This window comes from Cupressus sempervirens, chromosome 10 (assembly GCF_028749045.1).
Source record: "Cupressus sempervirens isolate cs-2001-9-10 chromosome 10, ASM2874904v1, whole genome shotgun sequence".
Lineage (NCBI taxonomy): Eukaryota > Viridiplantae > Streptophyta > Pinopsida > Cupressales > Cupressaceae > Cupressus > Cupressus sempervirens.
Window position 1 is genome coordinate 453489563 of NC_143127.1, and position 23147 is coordinate 453512709.

The window sequence follows — 23147 nt, forward strand, 5'->3', positions numbered from 1 at the left end:
TGGAAGATTGTTTGCTCTTTTGGCAGCTTGTGCAAAAGGCAGTGCATCTTAGCTTACAAGTCCTTTTAAAGAGCAATGCACTTCCTTGGCAGTGTACCTAAAAAAATCATTGTACTGTTGTTATTCATAGTTTAGGTTCTCGCCGTTGTTATCCCCATATTAGATTTCCATGCAAATCGAATATCTTTATTGATGGTTAGTTGTATTGAAATTAGTTGTTAAGAAATTATGACAGAATAGTTATTTTTTTTGTACATGCTGATAACAAATGTATAGACATAGATACATACACACACACACACACACACACACACACACACACACACACACATATATATATATATATGAATACTATTAAATTATTGATAAATATCTAAGTTGCCGGTTCGCGGTTCGGTTCCGGGTTCGGGTTCAAGAACTGGTTCGCTGGTTCGACAAAATTTTGAAAAGGGGTTTGGGTTCATTTGGGTTCGTTAGTACAAAAACATGTAAAAAATATATATTTTTTTTTTAAATATATATATATATATATATATATATATATATATATATATATATATATATATATATATATATATATATATATATATATATATATCTTTACGAAGCATGAGTTAGAATTAGAATGTAGCATAGTAGCATAAACACATTTGAACAACAAAAAACTTTAAAACAGCATAAACAATATAGTAGCAAACCACAGCGATCATTGGAACCCCTAGCGACTAGATCTCCTCCCTTTCATTTAAAAAATTCATAACTGTATCTGATTAGTTTATGCAGATCAACAGTAAGTTTTAATAAAAATTTCTTCTTTTCATAAATTTATTTACCAAACTCTTATTATGATTAACATAATCAATTGAACATGGTTAAAAACTAATTAGATCTAGCTTGCAAAAGGTAAATCCCTTTGACCAGCTGAATATTCTTCAATCTCTTTGGGCACAATCTCCCAAGCACTGATCAACAACAGTAAACTGGAAAAAGACCATTCATGGAGGCCTTTGGATAACACAGTCTGACGTCCCAGATTCAATATTCTTTAATACAATTTTTAATATACCTAGAGGAGAAATAATCAGCCAAACAGTGATAGACAATGTGGGAAGTAGCTGCCCCACCTGACAATATTCATGTGACCGTAACTTTCTTCTGCAGGGCAACATTTCCCAATAAAACGTTGTTTATTGTTTAGTGTTTGAAAAATTCATATTGCTACTCAAATAGGCCTTGAAATTCCTCGAAATTGGTCATGGTGGTCGCCACATGTTGAGCATCTTCTCTTGTGGGTGTCTCAAATTTAGTAGCATTTTGATTCAAATAGAAAGTGTTTTACAGCTAGGGATTACTCAACACTAAAAAACGGTGGCATTGTAATGCCTACCAACCCAGACCCAAGATGTATCAACATAAATTAAATTAAAACATGCTGTAATGTGGAAAATTTATATGTGGTTCTCTTGGGTTCGAACCCTGGTCCGAAATTTTATATGTGGTTCTCTTGGGTTCGAACCAGATCGAACCAGGCCTCCAAAAACGAACCCAGGTCGAACCAGACCAGAACCACGAACCGGTTCGAACCGATACGTGGTCCGGAGGGGGGGGGGGGGGGAGGTACCCGTGCAACTTAGATAAATATACTTGAGCATACAGGTAATATTTATAATTAATCATATGCAATCCTATATAGTATATACTATTTGACTAAGAAGGGAAGATTGAAGAGTTGCCAAGGAGGGGCTTGTATAAATCCAAGCTATGGATCTTTGTCCAAGATAGGTGGGGATCGGCAAGCCCGAGCATCATGCAAACATCATCCCAATGAAGGCTTAAGGGCTTGGATTTGTAAACTTTGAGGGAAACCACTACAAAGTTAGTATCTAGGTGGGCATCATCCCAACAAAGGCTTAAGGGCTTGAATTTGTAAACTTTGAGGGAATGCATTGCAAAGTTGGTATATAGGCAACTTGGTTGACACCAACTCATCTTGAGGTGGAATACTAACAAGGTTGGATATAAGCGTTGAAGATAAATCTAACGAGATGAATGACTAATCCTAACAGGGACATTACAGTTAAAACCCTAATTGAGAAATACAGGTTGAATTATGTAAAGTCCCAATAGGGGACATTGAAAATGGTATCAGAGAATGACCCTTCCGTCCTACAGGGTAAAAGATGGCACAAGGCATCATTCTAGTCAATAAGAAGGAAACTAACAATGTGTGAATTATGTGTATGCTTCGTGTCTTCACGCATATATCTCTATACTTTGTGTTTTCATGCATTAATATTTTGCACTCTTATATTCATGCATATATATGCCATATGTTCAAGTGCATTACCCATGAATGGTTCTATCTTGGTTTATCTAGCATAACAAAATAACGGGAGATGAATCTGGGACCTACTATCATGCAAATAGGATTTTGGCCAAATTGGATTGACATCATAAGATGGTCTATAATCATCTCTAGAAAATGAGACAAAACATATCTTAAGTTACCAAATGGTCACTATCAAATAATGAGAAACATATGACTGCTTGACGACAAGCAATTTTGAGGAGGGCAGCACTATGATATCCCGTTTCAAAAATAAAATTTAATGTTAAATTATAAGTGATCAGTATAATATAATCAATAATACTAATATTGTTGCTAACAAATATAATAGTCAATCATTATAGATTATATCATTAATCGATATTAATATTATTAATATCTATCAAGATCTAAGCGATCAATGTAAATAATAATATTATACCAATCAAGATATGATTATGCAGGACACATTAAATAAGATCAATAACGAAGGGAGAGATCATAGTAAGCAAACTAGTAATTGAGAGACTATTAATATTATAAATATTAGTAGTTATACATTAAGAAGTAGATTAGTATCCATGATAGTTTATATCAAATAAGGTATAGGCCCGATGAATAGAACAGTTTGCTGGTTGACTTAAATACAACCTGAATAAACCATATTGGCAACCATATAAGATAAGTCAATAAATGTGATAATGCTCCTTCTTGACATGTCAACCAAACAAAGTCAAGCAGAGATTAATAGTGATTCAGAAGTATTGATAATTGTGACAGCAATTAACTGCAGCTTAGTACTATTGAGAAACTGGTCCTTGAACATGACTAACTCCGTATTGTGACTTAAGGAGATTGATTTGGAGGACCATATCTTTCAACAATGTATGGAGCATCAACCTTGAAGCAAACATGATTGTATCGATTGGAGGCAAGTGATTGTACAACAAGCAGTATATTGCATTAAGCAAACCTCATATCAATGTCTTCCTCAAAGCATTCGATTACATCAAATATTTTATTATAACAAATAGCTGAAGAAAATTCTTATATATAAGATGGATTAGTTATGGTCATTACTCATTCTTAATCAAAAATGATCATTTACTTATTATGACATATTCCATACAAGAAGTTAACAAGTCGATCATGCAATTAACACCACCGGCCATAAGAACATAGCAATCTTAATTATACTGATTCACTATCTTAAAAATAGCGATCTCTAAAGAACATGACATGAAACTTTACTGAAACGGCCATTCCAAGAAGTGTCCCTTTTTGGAGACAAAGGTATAATGGGTTTTCAAACATCAACTCAAAGGGATTTAGGAGGAGAAAAACAGCGATCAGATCTGAGTTACAAATATACATCAAAGAAAATATTAAATAAAATGGTTACTCTCCAAGAAGGGAGATAAGAATGAATAAGACTCTGGCTACATAACGTGTTGACTCGCATCATGTTTTATAATGTGTTATATTTATACAATCACAGTACAAGGATATATAATAAGATAACAAATGTGTATATATATATATATATATAAACTATTAATTAATTGATAAATATACCTGGGCATACAAGTAATATTTATAATTAATCATATTCAATCCTATTTATTATTTGGCTGAGAAGAGAAGATTGAAGTGTTGCCAAAGAGGGGCTTGCATAATTCCAAGCAATTGATCTTTGTCCCAAGGTAGGGTGGAATTAGCAACCTCGAGCGCCTTGTGGACATCATCCCAAGAAAGGCTTAAGGGCTTGGATCTGTAAACATTGGGGGAATCCATTGCAAAGTTGGTATCTAGGCAACTTAGTTGACACCTACCCTTTTTGTCTCAAGCTGGAATAGTGATGAGGTTAGATATGAGCATTAAAGATGACTTAAATCTAATGATATGAATGACTAATCCTAAGGGACATTATAATCCAAACCCTAGGGGACATCATAGAGAGATACTAATAAGGTGGCTGATCCGGCAGCAAATGGAGGAGTCAAATTATATCACCCAACTAAAAGAATGTTACAAACTATCATAGTCTATGCCTATCCTGATGACTTCCTAAGTTAGCAATTAAAGGATGCAGATTGCATCCAATGGTCTATAACTGCCCTCGTTCTTAAATTCCTCACTCAACCCCTAATTCAATATCATTCTCAAAGCACTCTAATCCATTTAAAGCTGTTCTTCCTTCCTGATTCCAAATCTACCACCTAACAAATTTGATAACTTACCCCAAAAATATATTTTCGATCATTACCCCAACCCCTATTGAAGATTTTAGCCATCTTTATGAATAAGGTAATTCATCATTAATTCACTAAATAGAGTTTTAGTTGGTATGCAAGATGGATAGGAAGCAGATTCCTTACATCTCAAAGCTTCATTCATTGTTGCTCATTCAAAACATTATATTCCAAAAATCTACTTATCTCCAGGTCTGATAGGGATGGTTGTATGTGTTCTAATGTGGATTCTTCAAAGCCATGTGATATGGTAAATGGATTCTTGGTTCATGTAGGGCAATTTGAGGTCAACATCCCTTTGCTCCTAGATCATTTCACCTGCAAAAGAAAAGTAACCAAAATCACTCTTAGGGTAGCCAAAAGAGATCTACGCGCTGAATTTTGATAGAGGAATTATGGACAGCCTTGAACAAACACATCCATCAGTATGCAGTAGGAAGTGGATTGTGATTAATTTGTTTTAATGCAGCATGTGAATTAGACAACAAGGGAGTCATTCCTACTCGAGATCTTCCCATCCCAATTCTAAAGGATCTAGTAAAATATATGGGCAAAGGAATAGTATCCATATCAAATAAACAACATCGTGATCATTTTTTAAGCAAACTCAAAGACCGATCATGAAAATGCTTGACACAAAGTACACGAGAATTTTATACACTACGAATGCTACCAAGAAAGTGAGTATGATTGCAGCTCCCTCTTGTATTCCTCTGCCTACTACCCCAATCTGTAGCAGCACAAAGTCTAATGGAGGCATGGGGGAAGTTTGGCAGGTCTCAAAAATGTAAACTCTATTGAGAGTGACACGTCTCTCAAATAAAAAGGAAAGCAACAAATTCTAAGTTTCCTATGAGTAAGAGTAGCATCTGTCTAATCTCCATAGGAAATAGTCAGGCATTCATAGAGAAATTTCAGTGACAAAGACCTGTGCTAGTAATTGTAAAATATTATTTTTCAGTTATTTTCACCAATTCTTTTTGCATTTCTTTAGATGAAGGTTTTTTTCACATGGAGCTTGTTCTTAGCATGTGGAAGTGGGAGATCAAATTCATGATGAATATTAAATGCATAAATTCTCCTCCTCTAAGTAGTACTTGTATTAGACCTCTTTATTTCTCTCTTCTTATGGTGATTCATTGTCATGTGAGAGTTATAACAATAATTTTGGAGCGTTCTTTGTGTCATAATTGATAATTCCTTCCTTGATGCAAATAAGTGGCATCGGGCAGTAGTGGTTATCCTCCTAGGATTTTGGACTAAACACAAGTAATGATAGTTTAAACAAAAATGTGTGTAGTCCATAATCCTCTTTTATTAAACATGTATATGTGCTCTGTATTATTAATCCGCTACTCAATGAGTTTAAATTTAGAGTAACAAATTGTAACAAATGGAGGCTTGAGCATAACTCAGAACATGATAAAACAAATGTCATCAATGTCCATGTGGTTGCGCATATTATAGTGCTGAAAAGACACTAAGCTAAATATCATATGTCAACCATGAATCATTTCCAAAAATAAAACCATGGTATGGCTCCTAAATGCTCAATACCCTACTAAAATTTTAAAAAAAGATGGAGCCAGATATGTTGCACTCAGTAAGTTAGTGCAAAACACTACAAAAAATTAAGCCAACAGTACCTAAGGGTGTTCAAACCATGTCATTGCACGACATGATTTACTTCACATAATTAATGAAATCTATTTACTAAGAAACTGAAATTGAACCTGTATTCTTTAACTAAGAGAAAGCGGCCATTATGTGGTTACTGTAGCAAATACTCATTTAGTCATTTACCAAGGAGCAGCCTAAATGAATATAATGTAGCTATTATGTCCTCCCAAATAAGATCAATTTCCACAACCTGTTTGTGTATACATGATTGGCATAGTTTGTCCTCCAGTTGAAAGTCTTAAAAAAAAAATGATTGAAACAGACACGAGCACGCGCATGCACGTGCACATACCTTCCATGGCAAACTGTTAAAAGCATATAATTCACCTATTCTCACAAGAAGCGTGTCTTGTCCTGTTTCGGATAGATCCCAAAATCATAATTTTGCCTTCCATGAGTTCATGCAAGGTGAAAGTAGATATAATTTGTACTTTTAAGTACGAATACATCATTCAGAAACTCAACTGAGTCATTCAAGAAATAAGTAGAAATCTTAAGGATACAATTTTCAAGTTATAAATTTGAACTTTTTTTACAGAGTTAACATGTTCTTTTCACAGATCAACTGACAATAGTGTTACAAATCTTCCTCTAGCTATCCATATATTTTTAAAAAGATAAATTAGAAGTTAAAAATCATGCATTTTGGAAGAGCAGAAAACATCTTTCGTTTGCATATGCATAAATATATGCATTATGCATTGGATAAATATAACTACTCAGAAAAATCTTACATATAATACTTTTTCATATCACTTCTTTGAAACAGTTTCTCCTGAAAAAGCAACACATTCTGAGCACATTTTAAATACAAGATTTCAAGGACCAAAAACTTGAAAGTAGTTTCACAGACCTTTGATTCAAGCCATGCGATTCCATTGCTTCCCCAAACTTTTGCTTCACCAATGCTCCACTACGACTCTCTGAGGCATTTACCTACAAAAGAAAGAAAGCAACTAAATATAATTTTCAGAACCATTTAATAAATTTGAAAATGTTGTCACTGGCCTCAAGAGAGCAAGCTCCAAGCAAAACGGAAAGGAAATATTATGATTTTTGAGTTCACAATAGATTTTCCATTGATACAATGACTAGTAAATCTGTGAAGCATGTAGAATTCTTTGTTTTCTTTCCTAACATCCATATTTAATATTCATTTGTATAAATACAACAATCCTTTTAAAAATAGTATATCATGTTGGTATATTGCAAGCAAGAATAATTGTCTTACATGAAAACAAGAAAAAGTGCATAAATATTACAATTTGACTTCATGGTTACACCACCCTGAGGGACGGGGAGACAGCGGAATGGGGGGACAAGTTTCCAGGACGGGGGGACAAAGGGCCCTTAATTTGGGGACATCGGGGGGACGATGGCAAGGGACGGGAGGGATTGTGTATACTATACATATGATACTTAAAATGCTATTCATGAAAAGATGTCTTGCAATATAAGATATAAAGAGGTAAAAGAGTAAATTCTTGAACATTGCATTGAATTGGAACATCGAACATAAATAGTAGAATCGGCAAATAGTCAACTTCGGGACGTCTCCTCGTCCTCGGCAGAGGTGGCAAAATCTAGTGGTGCTGCTCGGGATGGAGGAACAAAATCCCCAAGTCCCCGGCGCGTCCCTGTCTCTAGAACGTGGGGCAAAAGGTGGGGGTGATGTGTCCCCGTGTTACTATATGCCTTATGCTTTGATTTAAACATGTGAACATTTGCTTAGAAAATGTATTAACGAACTATTGAAAAATAGCTATGTTACCGAGTTCAGACCCTGGAGCTCGGATCCAGATCCGAATTCGTCTGGGTTCGGATTCATGCTCGAGTCCGAATCCAAGTCCTTGAAAAAAATTATTTAAAAAAAAATAAAAAAAAAAACTTTACATGGTTCCATAGGATTTGGGCTATTCTGAGTTGATTTTAGTATGTAAGAAATAACAAAAAAAGTTTTCAAAAACTAGATAATAATAAATAAATAAATAATCCTTGCCGATTCTGATTTTTGGTTGTAAGTTTGTTATAGTTATGATCATTGATTAAAATTTAGTAATTTACTATTAGATAATAGAATCTAGATACTCATACTATTGATCTGAAGACTGATATATAGACTAATATTTATTATTTGCTGACGTACAATGTTCAATGTTAACTTTTTGTTTGTCATTTGATCATGAATCATGATGTTCCAATTGAAAACTTGAATGCAATGTTCAATGTTTAAGTTTACTGTTTTTTACATCTTTGTATCCTATATTGTATACTTGTAGTACATCTTTTCATAACTAGCATTTTAACTTTAAGTATCATATGTGTGTGTGTGTATATATATATGTGTGTGCACTCACGAACCCAACCACTAACCCAAATGGGAATTTTCTTTTGCCCGAACCCACGAACCCGAATTGGCAACTTAGAAAAATAGTAATACTTTGTCTACTTCATTTTCCTATCCTCCTAAAAGCAACTTTGTATGTCAACTCTAAACCTACGCTATATATTATGCATGTTAAATATCCACACTATGTTTTACCAATTGGCAAGATGCTTGTGACTTTTTTATACAAGAACAAACAAGGAGACTAACACTCATATAGAGCATGATACCCAAGTTTGAGGTGAGAGACCTCGGTTTATCTGAATTGGAGATGTACGAGAATGAAAGCAGCAAGATATTCTCTTTAGACATGGCCAAGGGAGGAAGCAACACACAATCCCCAAATATAATATTTGGAATTTCAGAGTCTTTAACATGAATGATAAGTTGGAAAAAATTAAAATATGGTTTCACCTTGTTTTTTAACTCTTCAATATTTTATTTGTAGATGCTTGGTGGCAAAATTGGGGCTGAATGTCTAAGATCTACAAAGATTCGCACTTTGAATTTTATGTCAGCCGTGTAGTTCATCCATTTGTGAGTACAATTGGAGTTTGTTTGAGGCCATCAACACAAAGAAGCGGAACAAGTTAGGCCAAAAATGCCTTAATGGCCTTGTATTTGTGCAATATAACTTTTAGTTGTAGACGAGGAAGGTAAAGGAAACACCAACAAGTCTACTTGATTTGGATGACATAGATCCTTACGATGATTGGAAATCGCAGAGGCAGCCTCCGTCGTTTACAGAATATGAGATGTACGATTTGGAGAGGTAGGCTATGGAGGAGGGTAGATTTGCAATGGGATTGGATGGCATTGAGGAGGATGAGGAGGTCGAGTCTTCATTGTCAATTCTAGCATCATCTACATCCAAACGGGAGGTCAAGTCACAACCAATTGTGCGGATGGAGGAAGCACAACCATAACGAACTTCTAGGACTAGACCACCTAGCCCTCCCACAAATTTTATTTGGGAAGGGGCAGAGGAAGATGTAGACTATTTTGATGTTGTACTTTTATTTACTTATAATTTTACAGATATAATTTGCTATTTTAATTTTGGTTCAAAATATCAAGCTACCAGCCATCAGCATTCCACAAGGATGTCATTTTGTACCCCATTTGCATTTTAATATATCTAGACTTGACTTTTTTCTTTTGTTTACTCGTTTACTGGCTTATTAGATGCATCTCCTAATTGAATTTTGCAAAAAAACAAATACATTTCTATTTAAATTTAAGCAATTTTTTAAGCTGTCAAGTTTTTTGTCGAAAAGTTGTCAAGTAATCACCGATTTTTTGACAAATTTTTTGGCCCTTGGTGAGAAGTTGTCGAGTACGTGTTTCCAGTTTCTAGTATTATTTTGCTGAATATATTAGCTTTTTATTCAAAAAACACTAACTATAATTAAATTAGTCTTAAGATTCTATCTTAAGTGAACCTCACTATAAATTATTTCTGACAATAGCTGGAACAAGGAAATGGATGCCAATAATTACAACCATATAAATTACAAACAATAAATGAACCCTCTAAGTGAGTTTGTAACAACTTGAACCAAAGTGTCATACAATCTTAGTGTGTTTGTTTTGTCTTCATCCCTCATTCCTTGTTTTGGCATTGAAGAACATTCTTTTTACCATGACTCCAAACTTCCACACAATTTGGGGTAGCCCATGCCAGATCAAAGTACTTAGTTTTCAATTGGTGATAATATTGTCATTGATTTTTGGTGCAGAATCTAGTTTAAATATTTATTCTTAATTTTGGTGCAACTCCAAAGTATCATCATCAACCCTCAATTTGAAACACGATGTTCACCAAAAGTTGGTGTTCCATCTCAAAGAGAGTTTTAATGTGGCCAATAACCAAGGCTTCAACATAAACAATGCAGAGATCAGCATCATATGATTTTTTATCCAAAAGCTCATTGCTTTAGTGTTGAAGTTAAACTCTTTTACAAATTTTAAGCCTTAAATTTGACTGACTATTGATGCTTTTTGTAAATAAGGCTTCCCCTCTCACCATTTGTTTCGTCCAAATAAGCCTTGCAACTAGATACAAATTGAATTTTAAGTAGTCCTAAAGAATGGGAAAATTTGTTCCAATTGCATGGAAGAATTTCACTACCTTTCATCACATCCCACTATTTTTCCTCTTGAACACCAAATCACATGATAAACATCTCAGAAGAATAATAATAGCAGATTCATGCACTACAATTCTAGTAATACTGAAGGCGAGGAATCTGTGATGCCAACTTTTAACATTCTCAAGAGGATTTATATTGTCAATGCAAGTGTGAAGAAAACTGTATGATTTGCAAACAAAGTATATATGCACTCTACAAATGCTTGCAAATCATGCACAAAAATTAAATAGAAAATAATGGGCACACCTCCATGTCCAAATGAATAACATAACATCACATCATTCCAATACTAAGAATATTGTATCTAGGTGCACGGCAGTCAAGAAAAAATTATAATTATTCAAAGCATAATGCACTCGATTCAACAAATAAAGATGAGGAAGTGCATCAAAGATAATTGAAGACATAGTATTAGTCCACAAATCCAAACATTAAAGAGGATAAATATCACATGTGCAGACACTATCTAATATATCCTTGGACATAATCAAAACTTTGTTGCAATTTTTTCGCACATGTCTTATTAGTTTTAGCACATTAAATCGGAAGTTAATTTTAAATCATTTACTGAGTTTGTTATGAACAGGATAACTGGAAACAAAACTGGCCATAAAATGTTTTGGAATCCAAATGCAAAAGATGAAATTGTGGCATGTAGCACCACTAAGCCTTTAGCAGTTCAAGATTGATTAGCTAGGAAAAAAAATAATAGGAGCTATAACATTGTCATTAATGTCAACTGCCCCTGTCGCACTTGTGAAAAATATTATAAATATTCATTTCTTCCAACATTGAAAATTTGGTCTCCATACACAAGAGTTGAGACGCACGAAAGAGTTTTTACTTATGTTATAATAAACAAAATAGCCTTACATCTACAAACTATAAAGCACTCAAAAGAAGTTTTCTTATAATCAAAAAGGAAACTCTCCAAGTCATATCTCGTCTCTAATTAATCAGGAGAATAATTCTTTACATCCAAACATGGAAGCTTACCTCAATCACATCAAACCCTTGTTCTTTTGCACAGGCATACAAGGCCGCAGATTTTCCACACTGTAATCCAAATTGCATTAAAACAAGGCGTCAATATCATGCACATGCTCAATTTGTATATTTAAGCTCAGAGATTAACTAAGCACTACATTAACTGGAATATATTACACGGAAGAAAGAAGAAAGAAAGCATGAAAGAAATTATATTAATGTCAGACAGATGACCAGATGACCAAATGTGTACATGATTATGCAATGGAAAATTCTAGACATGCACAAACAAAGAGGAAGTAACAAAAACAGTAATGCAATAAGCCTGCCCAATACAGATCAGTCACATTATTAATGAAAACCCCAAAAAATTAGAACTGTAAGGAAGATGAATTCCCATGTGCACTTGTTTCCAAAGTCAATTCTTACAAGTTGACATATATTTATACTCTAGAAAGTAAGCCATCTTATTAATATATTCACTCTCATAATATAGTCAGATTTCATTAATGACTTTCAATTTAGTTCATAGTAACCTGTGTTGTGAGAAATCCAAGTGCTAGATGACTTGTTCAAGGATCAGATCCAATTTCCTATTAGATTCAAAGTTAATATATTATTATAATCCCTAAACTTGTCAAGCACAAGCAGAGAATCTGTATATTTGGAGATAAGGGCTCCTAAGGTCATTGCTTATTAGAGGGCCAGTAATTTAGTGCTTATATTATTAATTTAATGTCTAAGAAAAATTATGTATAAAAATATTTATAGTAATTTATTCAAATATTAAATACATTCAAATTATTATATTAATAATTAATTGTATGTTATTTATACCTAAATATGTCAAATATTATTAATAAAACTTAAACAAAAAATAAAAAGGGAAGAACAAACAATAAAAATAAAATGAAACCTCACACTACTAATTTCCTCTAATAAATAAAAGTAGTTTGCTATAGCCAGTATTCCCTAATAAAATGCCGAAACACTTCTTAAGAAATTTCTTATGCTTGTTTGAATAACTAAATATTTGGCATTATATCGACACTTGTTGTGTCATAAAGCCCAAAATACTTGTGTTTCATCCCAACGGAAGAGCCCTACCTAACCATACATGTCATGATGTCTCCAACACAAGAAAGGACATCAAACATTTATGAATAGAAACAATTGTCAAGGAAGCTCGCTTTTTAGAAATGTGTTTTGTATTGAAAGGGCCCTACTATATTTGACTATATGAAATTTTTGGTGAATCGAAACAAATTTTATGGGATTTTAAAAATTTGCTATATTTCAAATTTCATGACTCAAATTCACTAAACCGTGTAACATAGATAGCACCAATTAAAATAGGGTATACACAAAGGGATGGAGTATTGTGACAGATGGGTGAATAGAATACTACTTAATGTCGTGGGGACATGCAGAAAAAGGTTTTTTTTTTTTTAAGGCAATAGACTATTCAAAGAAAGAAAAATGAATAATTTATTCATAACCAACTATATGATAACATTGAGAAGGTAGATGCATCTTAGATAGTCCAAGTTTTGACTAATGTTGTTAAAGGGCAGCAAAATAGAGATGTTGATATATAATCATTACCATATACATGTCTATCAAAAATTTGTCGAAGTGAAACTTTTGATACACAGTTTGCATCTTTTATTCTTCTTCATCGTCTTTGTGAAGTTAAAGGAGCTTTCTGTTCAACAATAGTTAGCGATGCATGGGCAGCATGTAGACAATCTACATCAGATCTTGAGGTGGAAGGTTTGGTCCTTGAGGATCATTTTTTAATCAATGTTAGATTTGTTGTGGACTTCTGCATGCACATATATGAGATTATTAAATTTGCATACTCAAACAAGCCATATTTGGGAGATGCTTATGAAGAAATAAATTCAACACATGGGAGAGTCAAGTAAATAGCATATGCAAAAGATCCTTGTTTATAACCTTTGATAGAAGAGAAGTTCCATGGAAGATGGAACAAACTTATCACACCCCTCTATTGTACTTCTTAAGCCTTATCCTAAACGGCATAATATACAAGATACCAATAAGATGGCTCCACATAAGGGAAGAGAGGTAATGAAGGGCTTTTGGGTTACAATTAAAAAGGTTTATGGTCGAGATGAGGATGCCTCAATTATAAGGAGTGAATGGTAGTATTGTAGAGATGAAACCCTTGAACTACAATCAAATTGCTCTCACAAGTAGTAGCTTGCTCTTCATCTTGTGAGAGAAGTTGGAGTACTTACAATTTTATTCATTCACTAAAGAGGACCCAATTAGGGTCAAAGAAAGAAGATAACTTTGTCTAAATTCATGGCTCACATTGTCTTCTCCCTTGTGTTGATCCAAGGTACATGAGGGTCCTTCAAAAAAATGGGACCACATTACACCTAATGGAGATTTGCAATCATGGTGGATGAAGTAGTTCAAACAAAGTTCTGCAACCATTACAGGAACCGAAGTCAAAAAGTGATAAGTATCTAGAGCGCATCCTAGCTGAGGACCTTAATATGGGTGATAAAAAGAAAGAAAAGTAGATGATAGATTATTGGTTATTTGTTTTTGTTTGTGTATCAACAGTAAATATGAAATATGTAGCGAGCTTTTGAACTCTTTGACACAATGATATTGACATTTATGTATTAAAACTTTAAAGTTAATGCTAAACTCTACCACTATTATTGTTTTCAAAGTTTTGTGTGATGATATTTTCTATAAATTATTGTATTATATTTTTTTCCCAATCACCACTTTTTGTCCCATTAAGGTTCCAATGGGCTTGATCCCATGTTGGTCTGCTCCTACTAACTGCAAAGTGGGTGGCCAAAGGGTTGGTTTCCCAAAAGCCTTCCAAGTTTCTTCAAGGAGGACATTAACACCCGAACCTCCATGTACAATATAATCCATCAATTTGCATCACATAATCTCCATCTCTACCACCATCAGAGTCCATCCCATTACTATGGTAAATACACAGTTATTGTCTTTGCCATTTTTACTTCCTCCTTCAATGGTTCCTCCTTAATACTGTTTTTGTGTGCTATTGCCACCCTTAATTGCAATAGGCTCTCCAACAAATCCCCAAATCTCTCGAGCTTCCCTTTGCACGTACTAGTCGTCAAAGACTTCCTAGGATACCACCAGATCTCGTCACTTGATCTTCCCTTGGATTTCCTCCTCTTCTCTGTCACTATTTTTTACGTGTATTCGTGGTAGGAATGGCCTACCCATTACTCCAATCCGTCCAATATATGACCTCTAGGACTGAATTTAGGCAACGGCGCCAAAATGTAGAATGGTTGCTAACTAGAATTATGAAGTATGCATTCACATGTACTAGAACCAACAAATCATATAATACCAATATCATACGTACCGAAGTTGGCGAGGAAAACCAGTGTGTTTTATTCATTACCAAAAACAATAGGTACATCATTCAAGTTCCAATGTTCTTAAATAAAGGTCAGTTGGATAGGATGACCAGTTGATGCATCCCCTCGCTACCAAACTACCCAACCCCCACTAACTATCTTTAATTACATCATTGTATAATTACGCCCTACATTGGTGTCTTGAACTCATACATTTGTGTACTTAAAGTTAACGTTAAACTTTACCACTGATATTATTTGCAAAGTTCTATGTGATGATATTTTCTAGAAATTATTGTATTATATTTTTTTAAATGGCATCTCCAATACTCCTAGTCTCCTATTTTTGAAAATTAGTCCTAGTACCAATACTAGTCTCTAGAGTCTCCATGTAACCCTATTTCCTCAATACCCTAGACACACGTGTGTGCGCATACACATACATGTCTACATCTATGTATTCATGTATACATAGATGTATGTGTGTGTTTATTAAACAATTGAAGAAATATACAAAATTGAAAATCTAAATACATATGATAGTACAGAACATCATCATTGACCAATGTTAGATGTTGAAATGGTAGTGATAAATATTAATTGCCAATTGATAGTTTGGAGTTTCAATATTACGTCACATGCCATATAATATATATCATTTGGCCCTCATAATGCCAAAATGAAAAAAGAGAGTGAAGCAAGCAAAATGATCTTTGTGCTGGACAAAATGATGCTTTTAGGGGTGTTTTAGGGTTTTTGGATGCAAAAAAGAAGTTAAAAACTATATTTGTTACATTTTGGCACTCACAACCTTTGCATACTTGTGTGCCATGCAAACCCATACCCAAATGCACCCAGTATAGGTGTAGGCCAAATTCTGGGCATACCCTATAACATAGCATATATTATAAAAATTACATTGCATTTTCCTACAGCACTCATATATGGTTCACAAAAGCTGAAAATCTAAGTAGTCGGCTCATGTTTAGGGACAACTTCAGATTCAAGTACAGGTTCGTGGGTTCAGGCAAAAAAAAATCCATTTGGGTTCACGAGTATACACACACAGATTATATATACAAAAAAAAAAAAGAGAAACTGGTGCAAGGGCACAGAGTAATTATCAGGCAGATTAAATAGTTTCAAATTTTAAGTTTAAATTTGTTTATGTGTGAGTTTCAGAGTTTTCAATAAAAGTCAATTTTCTATGTGGTGGCATCCAATATAAGCCAACCAGACATTAGCTACTTAGGACTTAGGCTTTTTTTTTTTAATGCTTTGTGTTTTAATTTGACTTTTATTTTTCCTAAAAGTATGTGTGGGTGAAAAATCTAAAAGTTCCTAATTAATTATTAGGTAGGGAAAAGATGCCAAAATAACATGAGAAATCTTGAGAAACAACTGGTATTCGAATGTAACTGCAGGAAGGAATTTGATGGCTTCTTGGAAGTTACTGCATTGTGATTCTTCAAAAAGGAAGAAGGGATTCATCTTGTAAACAGTTGGAGAGGAGAATAGATTTAGGTTTTCTTGGTTTTTCCTGCAACTTCTGGAGTTTTTAGTATTCATACGGCATTTCTTTGTTGTTTTTATGTAGGGTTTTACATGCATGTTTTCTGTTATACTTTGAAGTTCATTTGAGAGTCATTCAGTTCCAAGTCTCTGTAGCTTAGATTTATTTTTAGCAGGTCAGGACTCTCTGTGGTCTTTACATGGGGGGTTTTTGGTTCTCATGCAACAAAAGTAATAATACAGCACTAGAAGAAAACATAAAATTATTAAAGATCCTCCAATGGTCTCTATCGGCCATTGGAAGATCATTAACAGTTTTATGTTTTCTTCTAGTGCTGTATTATTACTTTTGTTGCTAAGAAACCAAATAGACATGCAGAATTAATTGGGTGACATCTCTATGTGTCTACCCATTTTTCATTTAGCAAATTTCTGCATTTCATGATATTTGATTCCATTAATATCAATTTGGAATGGAATGATTCAGTTGTGTGTGAGAAATTTGATGCCCTTGTTGGTTCAACTGTGAATTTTCTGAGTGTATTTTGACAGAAAATTGGGTGTTGTTACGTGGGTCATATCTCCCTAACCCACCATTGGACTTTCGCGATTTTTGGATATGTTATTATAAACCTAATTATCTAGACTTCCACCAAACGGATTTTGAAAATAATGTCAAAAATGAAAGTTACTAATCGGGTACTATCAAAACTGCCAGAACAACAATGAGTTGATTTTGTATGTTTGAGGAGTGACTGTGGTTGTGGGTTTTTTCTACAGATTTGTTGGTGTTTACTGGAATATTGAAGGAGTTAGCTCATTGTTATTAAAGAAGGGTTTATACTTCCTATCATTTCATTGGCCTTGATAACTAAGTTTTGATTCCTGAGTAGTTTAAAGATTGTGCACTATTTGGCTTTGCTGATTTAAAGTATGATCTCTGTTTTGCTGGCAGCATGATAAATGTTTGTCTTAATTCCTGTTGCTGTGAAGGTAACCTGAGAAGGGTGTTTAATATTCTATAATCAAAGTATGTTCCTGTAGCAAAGATAATATTATGGAAAGATGAGTGCATAGAGCCCAAATTGATGAGTGTGAGCCTTTGATGAGGCCCTTTTTGTGTTGAATTTATCAACAAAAAGCATTCCAAAGTGCAACACTGCAACATTTTTGGTATCAGAGCCTAAACCACAGATTGTTTGGAAGATATATGTTATTTGTACCTGATCAAGTCTTCAGTGGGGTCAAGTAAGCTGGTGACCAATGCGGAATTAGCTAAAAAAGTTGAAGATCAAGATGAGTCTTATCAAAGAGAGAATAGGGAATTGAAGGAGAAGTTGGCAGAATTGGCAAATAAGCTAGAACAAATGGAAAGTTTGGTTGAGAAGAAAGAAGCGAAAGAAGAAGATGAAGAGGAAGAAGTTCCTGAGGATGAAGAGAACACAGTGCATGAACATGAGTTGCCTATGTTTACAGGAAAGATGGATGCTGAAGCAGTCTTACAATGGATTGGAGGATTAGAAAATTTCTTTGAATGTGAAAAGACTTCAGAAGCGCTAGTTAAGATGGCTAAGTCCAAAATGAAGGGTGCAGCCCTTACCTGGTGGAATTTTGTTCAGGAAGAGAGAGCCAAAGAAAACGAGAAAAACGTTGGTTCTTGCAAGAAGATGGTTAGTCTGATTAGGTAAACTCATATTCCTGAGGATTATGAAGTCCAACTACATCAGAGAAGGCGGAATTTGGGACAAAGAGATATGGATATCAGTACATATACAGAAGAATTTCAGAAACTGGGCTTTAGATCAAAAATCCAAGAACCAGAATGTGTCAAGGTAGCAAGATATTTAAATGGATTGAGAATGAACATCCAAGAAGAGCTACAGCTACTAAGTCCCAATACAGTAGCAAAGTGTCATCAGTTTGCCTTGAAGGTGGAGGAGAAGATTAAAAGATGACAAGAAAGCAGCAATAGGAGTACGGGTAGGCAACCCTACAGAGGAAGAGGTTCATTAAGGGGAAGGAGTCCCAATTTTCAGTCACAACCAGAAGTAAGTCAAGAAGGGAATAGATCTGATTCCTTTAGAGATAACTTCAGAGGTAGAAGACCAAGTTTCAAAGGAAAATCACCAAGGAGATCAGATGGGTCGATAAGATGTTATAATTGCAACCAAGAACACATGGCTCACAAGTGTCCAAGAAGGGCAAGCTCTAGTTCTCAAGGGGAAAGAAGAGCACATTTAACACAAGAAGTTGATTCACAACCTGAGGCTGATTCTGTTGGTTATCCAGAGAAAGGGGAAGCTCTTCTTCAAAGATGACCAAGTTTCAGAGGAAGATCACCAAGGAGATCAAATGGGTCAATACGATGTTATAATTGCAACTAAGGTCACATGGCTCACAAGTGTCCAAGAAGGGCAAGCTCTAGTTCTCAAGGGGAAAGAAAAGCACATTTAACACAAGAAGTTGATTCACAACATAAGGCTGATTCTGGTGGTTATCCAGAGAAAGGGGAAGCTCTAATGATGAAAAGTGTTCTTCTGAAAATACCTACAAAATTAGAGCCACCACAAAGGAAAGCAATCTTCAGGACAAATTGTAAATCTAGAGGAAAAGTTTGTAAGGTACTAATTGATTCTGGTTCTATGGAGAATTTTGTGTCTCTTGAGATGGTTGAGAAGCTGAAAATACCAAGAATTACTCACCCTTACCCATAAAAGTGTCATGGCTCAACAAGGGGGAGCAGAAAGTAGTAGAAGAATAGGCATGGATTGAATTAGATTGGAGCATACAAAGATAAGTTATTGTTTGATGTTGTTGACATGGATGCTTGCCATCTACTTTTTGGCAGGCCATGGCAATATGACCTCCAAGCACACCATGACAGTGTCAAGAACACTTATACAATCACTAAGAATGGAAAAGCCACTGAATTGTTGTCATTGATTGTACCGAGTCAAGAAGAAATCAGACCTAAAAAATCGAAGATTATGGTGATGGATAAGAAAGAGTTCTTGAAGGAGATTAAGGGAACAAATGCCTACTTTTTGCACTATGAAATGTTTTGACTAATCTCTAATTGAACGAGTTATAGAAGCCGTACGGATGTGGATAAGTTTGCACAGACTTGAGGTGTACGGACTAGAATGGAGAGCCATACAAACTGAGGTGAAAACAGGTCGTACAGTGGAAAATACCCAGGTCATATGGTGGAAAATACCCAAGTCGTACGGTAGACTAGTGACCATACGATGTGTGGAAGATGGTGTCAAAAAGGAGAAGGCCGTACAGTATAGGACATACGGTCAAAAAGGGATCTGCAATATGGTGGACTGTTATGGCCATACGGTAGGGAGAAATGGAGGTCGTACAGATGGGTTATGAATGTCGTACGATGGCTGTGGTAGGAGTACGGTGGGGAGAGTGAGGAGGATGTACGGTGGGGCTAGAAGTCGGTACGGCAGGCCTTACTTGGTGTGGGTGAGTGACAGGGCAGTGTACGGCAATGGGTAAAAGGCAGTACGGAAATGACCAGAAGCCACACTGAGAGGTATCAGGGACCAAAACGGAATTCACCCTTGTTCATACACAAAACACAATAGATCTTGATGAAAACCGCACAATAATAGAGATTTGAATGCAAATAATAATTGCCAAAAGATAATGCTCCGATTTGCTAGATCCGAGCGAAGTATTACATGCAACAACAACGGAATAGGGTGAGGGTTGAATCCCACCGAAACCGCACAAGCCAAATAGGGAAGATCTTTCACTTCCAAAATGGTGAACAATCCATAATTCCAACAGGAATTCGCAATACAGAGAAATTTATTCCAAAGCATGCCCACAGACTTCCTACAAGTCGTGCTTAAATACCCATCAAGAAACCCTTCCGAGAGTGTACAAAGATAGCCGACGACGACACAAACTTCGAAGACAAAAATAAAAATGGGTCCAAGACACATTAAATCAATCGACCCGTTACAAAAGTTTAATTTATTATTTATTTTATAATAAGAACATTACAGTCCTCCCGTCCCAAAGTTTGCTTGTCCTCAAGCAAATGCAATGCAAGGTGCTGGAGAATGTGCTCACCTTCCCATGTTGCGTCATCCAACGGTAGGTGTCACCAACGTACCAAGTATTTCTTCACAGTGCGGTTCCGTAGGATCTTTTCACGTACTTTGAGGATCTCAACAGGTTCCAAAATGAGCTTTCCTTCTTCATTGAGTGGCAAAAGGTCGGTAGCAACTGTGATGTTTTGCCCTATGGCTTTCTTCAGGCAAGAAACATGGAAAACATTATGAATGTGGCTCCCCTCCGGAAGTTCCAGTTCGTACGCTACTTCACCAATGCGGCAGACCACGCGATAGGGACAATAAAATTGTGGCTTCAATTTTTCCTTGTTCCCTTTAATGAAGAGTGTCGGTATGGCTAGAGCCAAAGATAGACCAAATCCCCCACTTCGAAACTCCTCTCTATCCGGTGTTTGTCGACGTACATCTTTTGTTGATTTTGCGCCCGTTGCAAGTTTTCTTTCAAGCACCTTAGTATGTCCTATCCTTCCTGAAGCCAAGCCCTTGCCCTTGGAGCACGACTGTCACCCAGAACTGTGTTGATGAAGGAGAGGGGTTGGTACCTATACAGAGCTTTGAATGGTGCCATCCCAATAGACATGTGATACGTGGTATTGTAGCAATATTCCCCCAGATGGATCCATTTTACCCACGCTCGTTGTTGTGCTGAGACGTAGTTCCGAAGGTAGCCTTCGAGCCATTTGTTCACAATCTCGGTTTGTCTGTCTGTCTACGAGTGGTAACTCATACTTGGCGATAATTTTGTCCCTACCATCCGAAACAATTTTGTCTAGAAGATATTGACGAATCGTCCATCCCGATCACTGACAATGTTTTGAGGTAACCCATGCAAACAAAAGACTTCTCTAAAAAACAAATCGGCAACTTGTGCAACCTGAAGGTCCAAGGGGATGGCGAAAAAATGTGCATGCTTTGTCAATCTATCAACCACCACAAAGATATAATCCTTTCTGTTCACCTTAGGAAGACCTATTATTAAGTCCATTGATATACTTTCCCACTTATGGTCGAGAATTGGCAAAGGTTGTAACAACCCGACAGGAAGAGTATGTTCTTTTTGCAGATTGTACACTCTCTTACATACTGCAACACGTCCCCTTTAAGTCCTTTCCATGAAAACCTCTCCCGAAGACTTTTGTAAGTTTTGAGGAAACCTGGGTGTCCAACCAAAGGTGAGTTGTGTACTTCCTTCAAAAATTTCTACTTCAATTTGGACTCTGGCACCAGGTATATCCGGTCTTTATAGTAGATGATGTCATCCACCACTCTGTACCAATCATCGTGAGTGTGGCCATCCATTATTTCATAGGCAAATGTATTCTTGGAATATTCCACTAATAGATGTGCCTTCTAGTCAATTGAAATCTGGTCTAATGAGCAGATGGTGGGTTTCCTAGACAAGGCATCTACAACTACATTGTTCTTCCCTTTCACATACTCAATGTCAGAATCAAAAGCTTGAACTTTGCATACCCATTTTTGTTGCCATTCGTTCAAGTATTGTTGCTCCAAAAAATATCTTAGACTGTTGTGATCCGTACAGACGACAAACTTGGCACCTACCAGATATTGTAGGAACTTAGAGCATGTACAATGGCCAACATTTCTTTGTCGTAGATGGAATATAGGCATTCTGTTGGCGTAAGCTTCCTGCTCTCATAAGCGATGGGGTGTCTATCTTGCATCAGTACTGCTCCAATGCCTTCCCCGAACGCGTCGCACTCCAAAATGAACGGTCCAGTGAAATCAGGTAGTGCAAGTAAGGGACAAGTGCCCATGGCCTCTTTCAACTTATCAAAGGTGAGTTGTGCCTTTTGGTTCCACTGGAATGACCCCTTCTTTGTTAGATCCATTAAAGGTCCGTCGAGCTGAGAGAATCCTTTAACGAACCTCCTGTAGTAACTGCACAGTCCGAAGAATCCTCACAAATCCGTGAGTGATTTTGGGGGAGGCCAGTCAAGGATAGCCTGAATCTTCTCCTAATGCACTTGAACTCCGTATTTACTAACAACATGCCCCAAGTACAATATTTCTGTAATACCAAATTCACATTTGGACTGCTTGGCGAACGAGGATTGTTCCTCCATGATACTTAGAACTTCATTCAAATGCTTCAGGTGCTCCTCCCATGTCCTGCTATAAATAAGATCATCAAAGAATACCAATAAATACTTATGCAATTGCTTGTTGAAGATGCGGCTCATGCATGATTGAAATGTAGCACGTGCATTGGTTAATCCAAATGGCATGACCAAAAACTCATAATGTCCATAGTGACAACGGAAAGCTGTTTTCTCCACATCTTCCTCCCTCATGCGGATCTGATGGTATCCGGAACGAAGATCTATTTTTGAAAAATAGACAGCGC

The 23147-nt window shown here is 35.8% G+C and overlaps 1 protein-coding gene across 5 annotated transcripts in view; it reads right to left on the reverse strand.

Moving 5' to 3' along the window:
• The window catches only part of LOC149534651 (P-loop containing nucleoside triphosphate hydrolases superfamily protein), a 119788-nt gene that overhangs the window by 36175 nt on the left and 60466 nt on the right, over nt 1-23147 (reverse strand). For all 5 annotated transcript variants that reach the window (XR_016356646.1, XR_016356645.1, XR_016356647.1 and 2 more), the window contains exons 11-12: nt 11794-11853; nt 7112-7194 (exon numbers count right to left, since the gene is read on the reverse strand). Coding sequence is in view for 2 of the 5 variants with exons in the window: in XM_089802941.1 (XP_089659067.1) it covers nt 7112-7194; nt 11794-11853 (143 nt within the window). In the remaining 3 variants the exon portion in view is untranslated. The remainder of the gene's footprint in view (nt 1-7111; nt 7195-11793; nt 11854-23147) is intronic.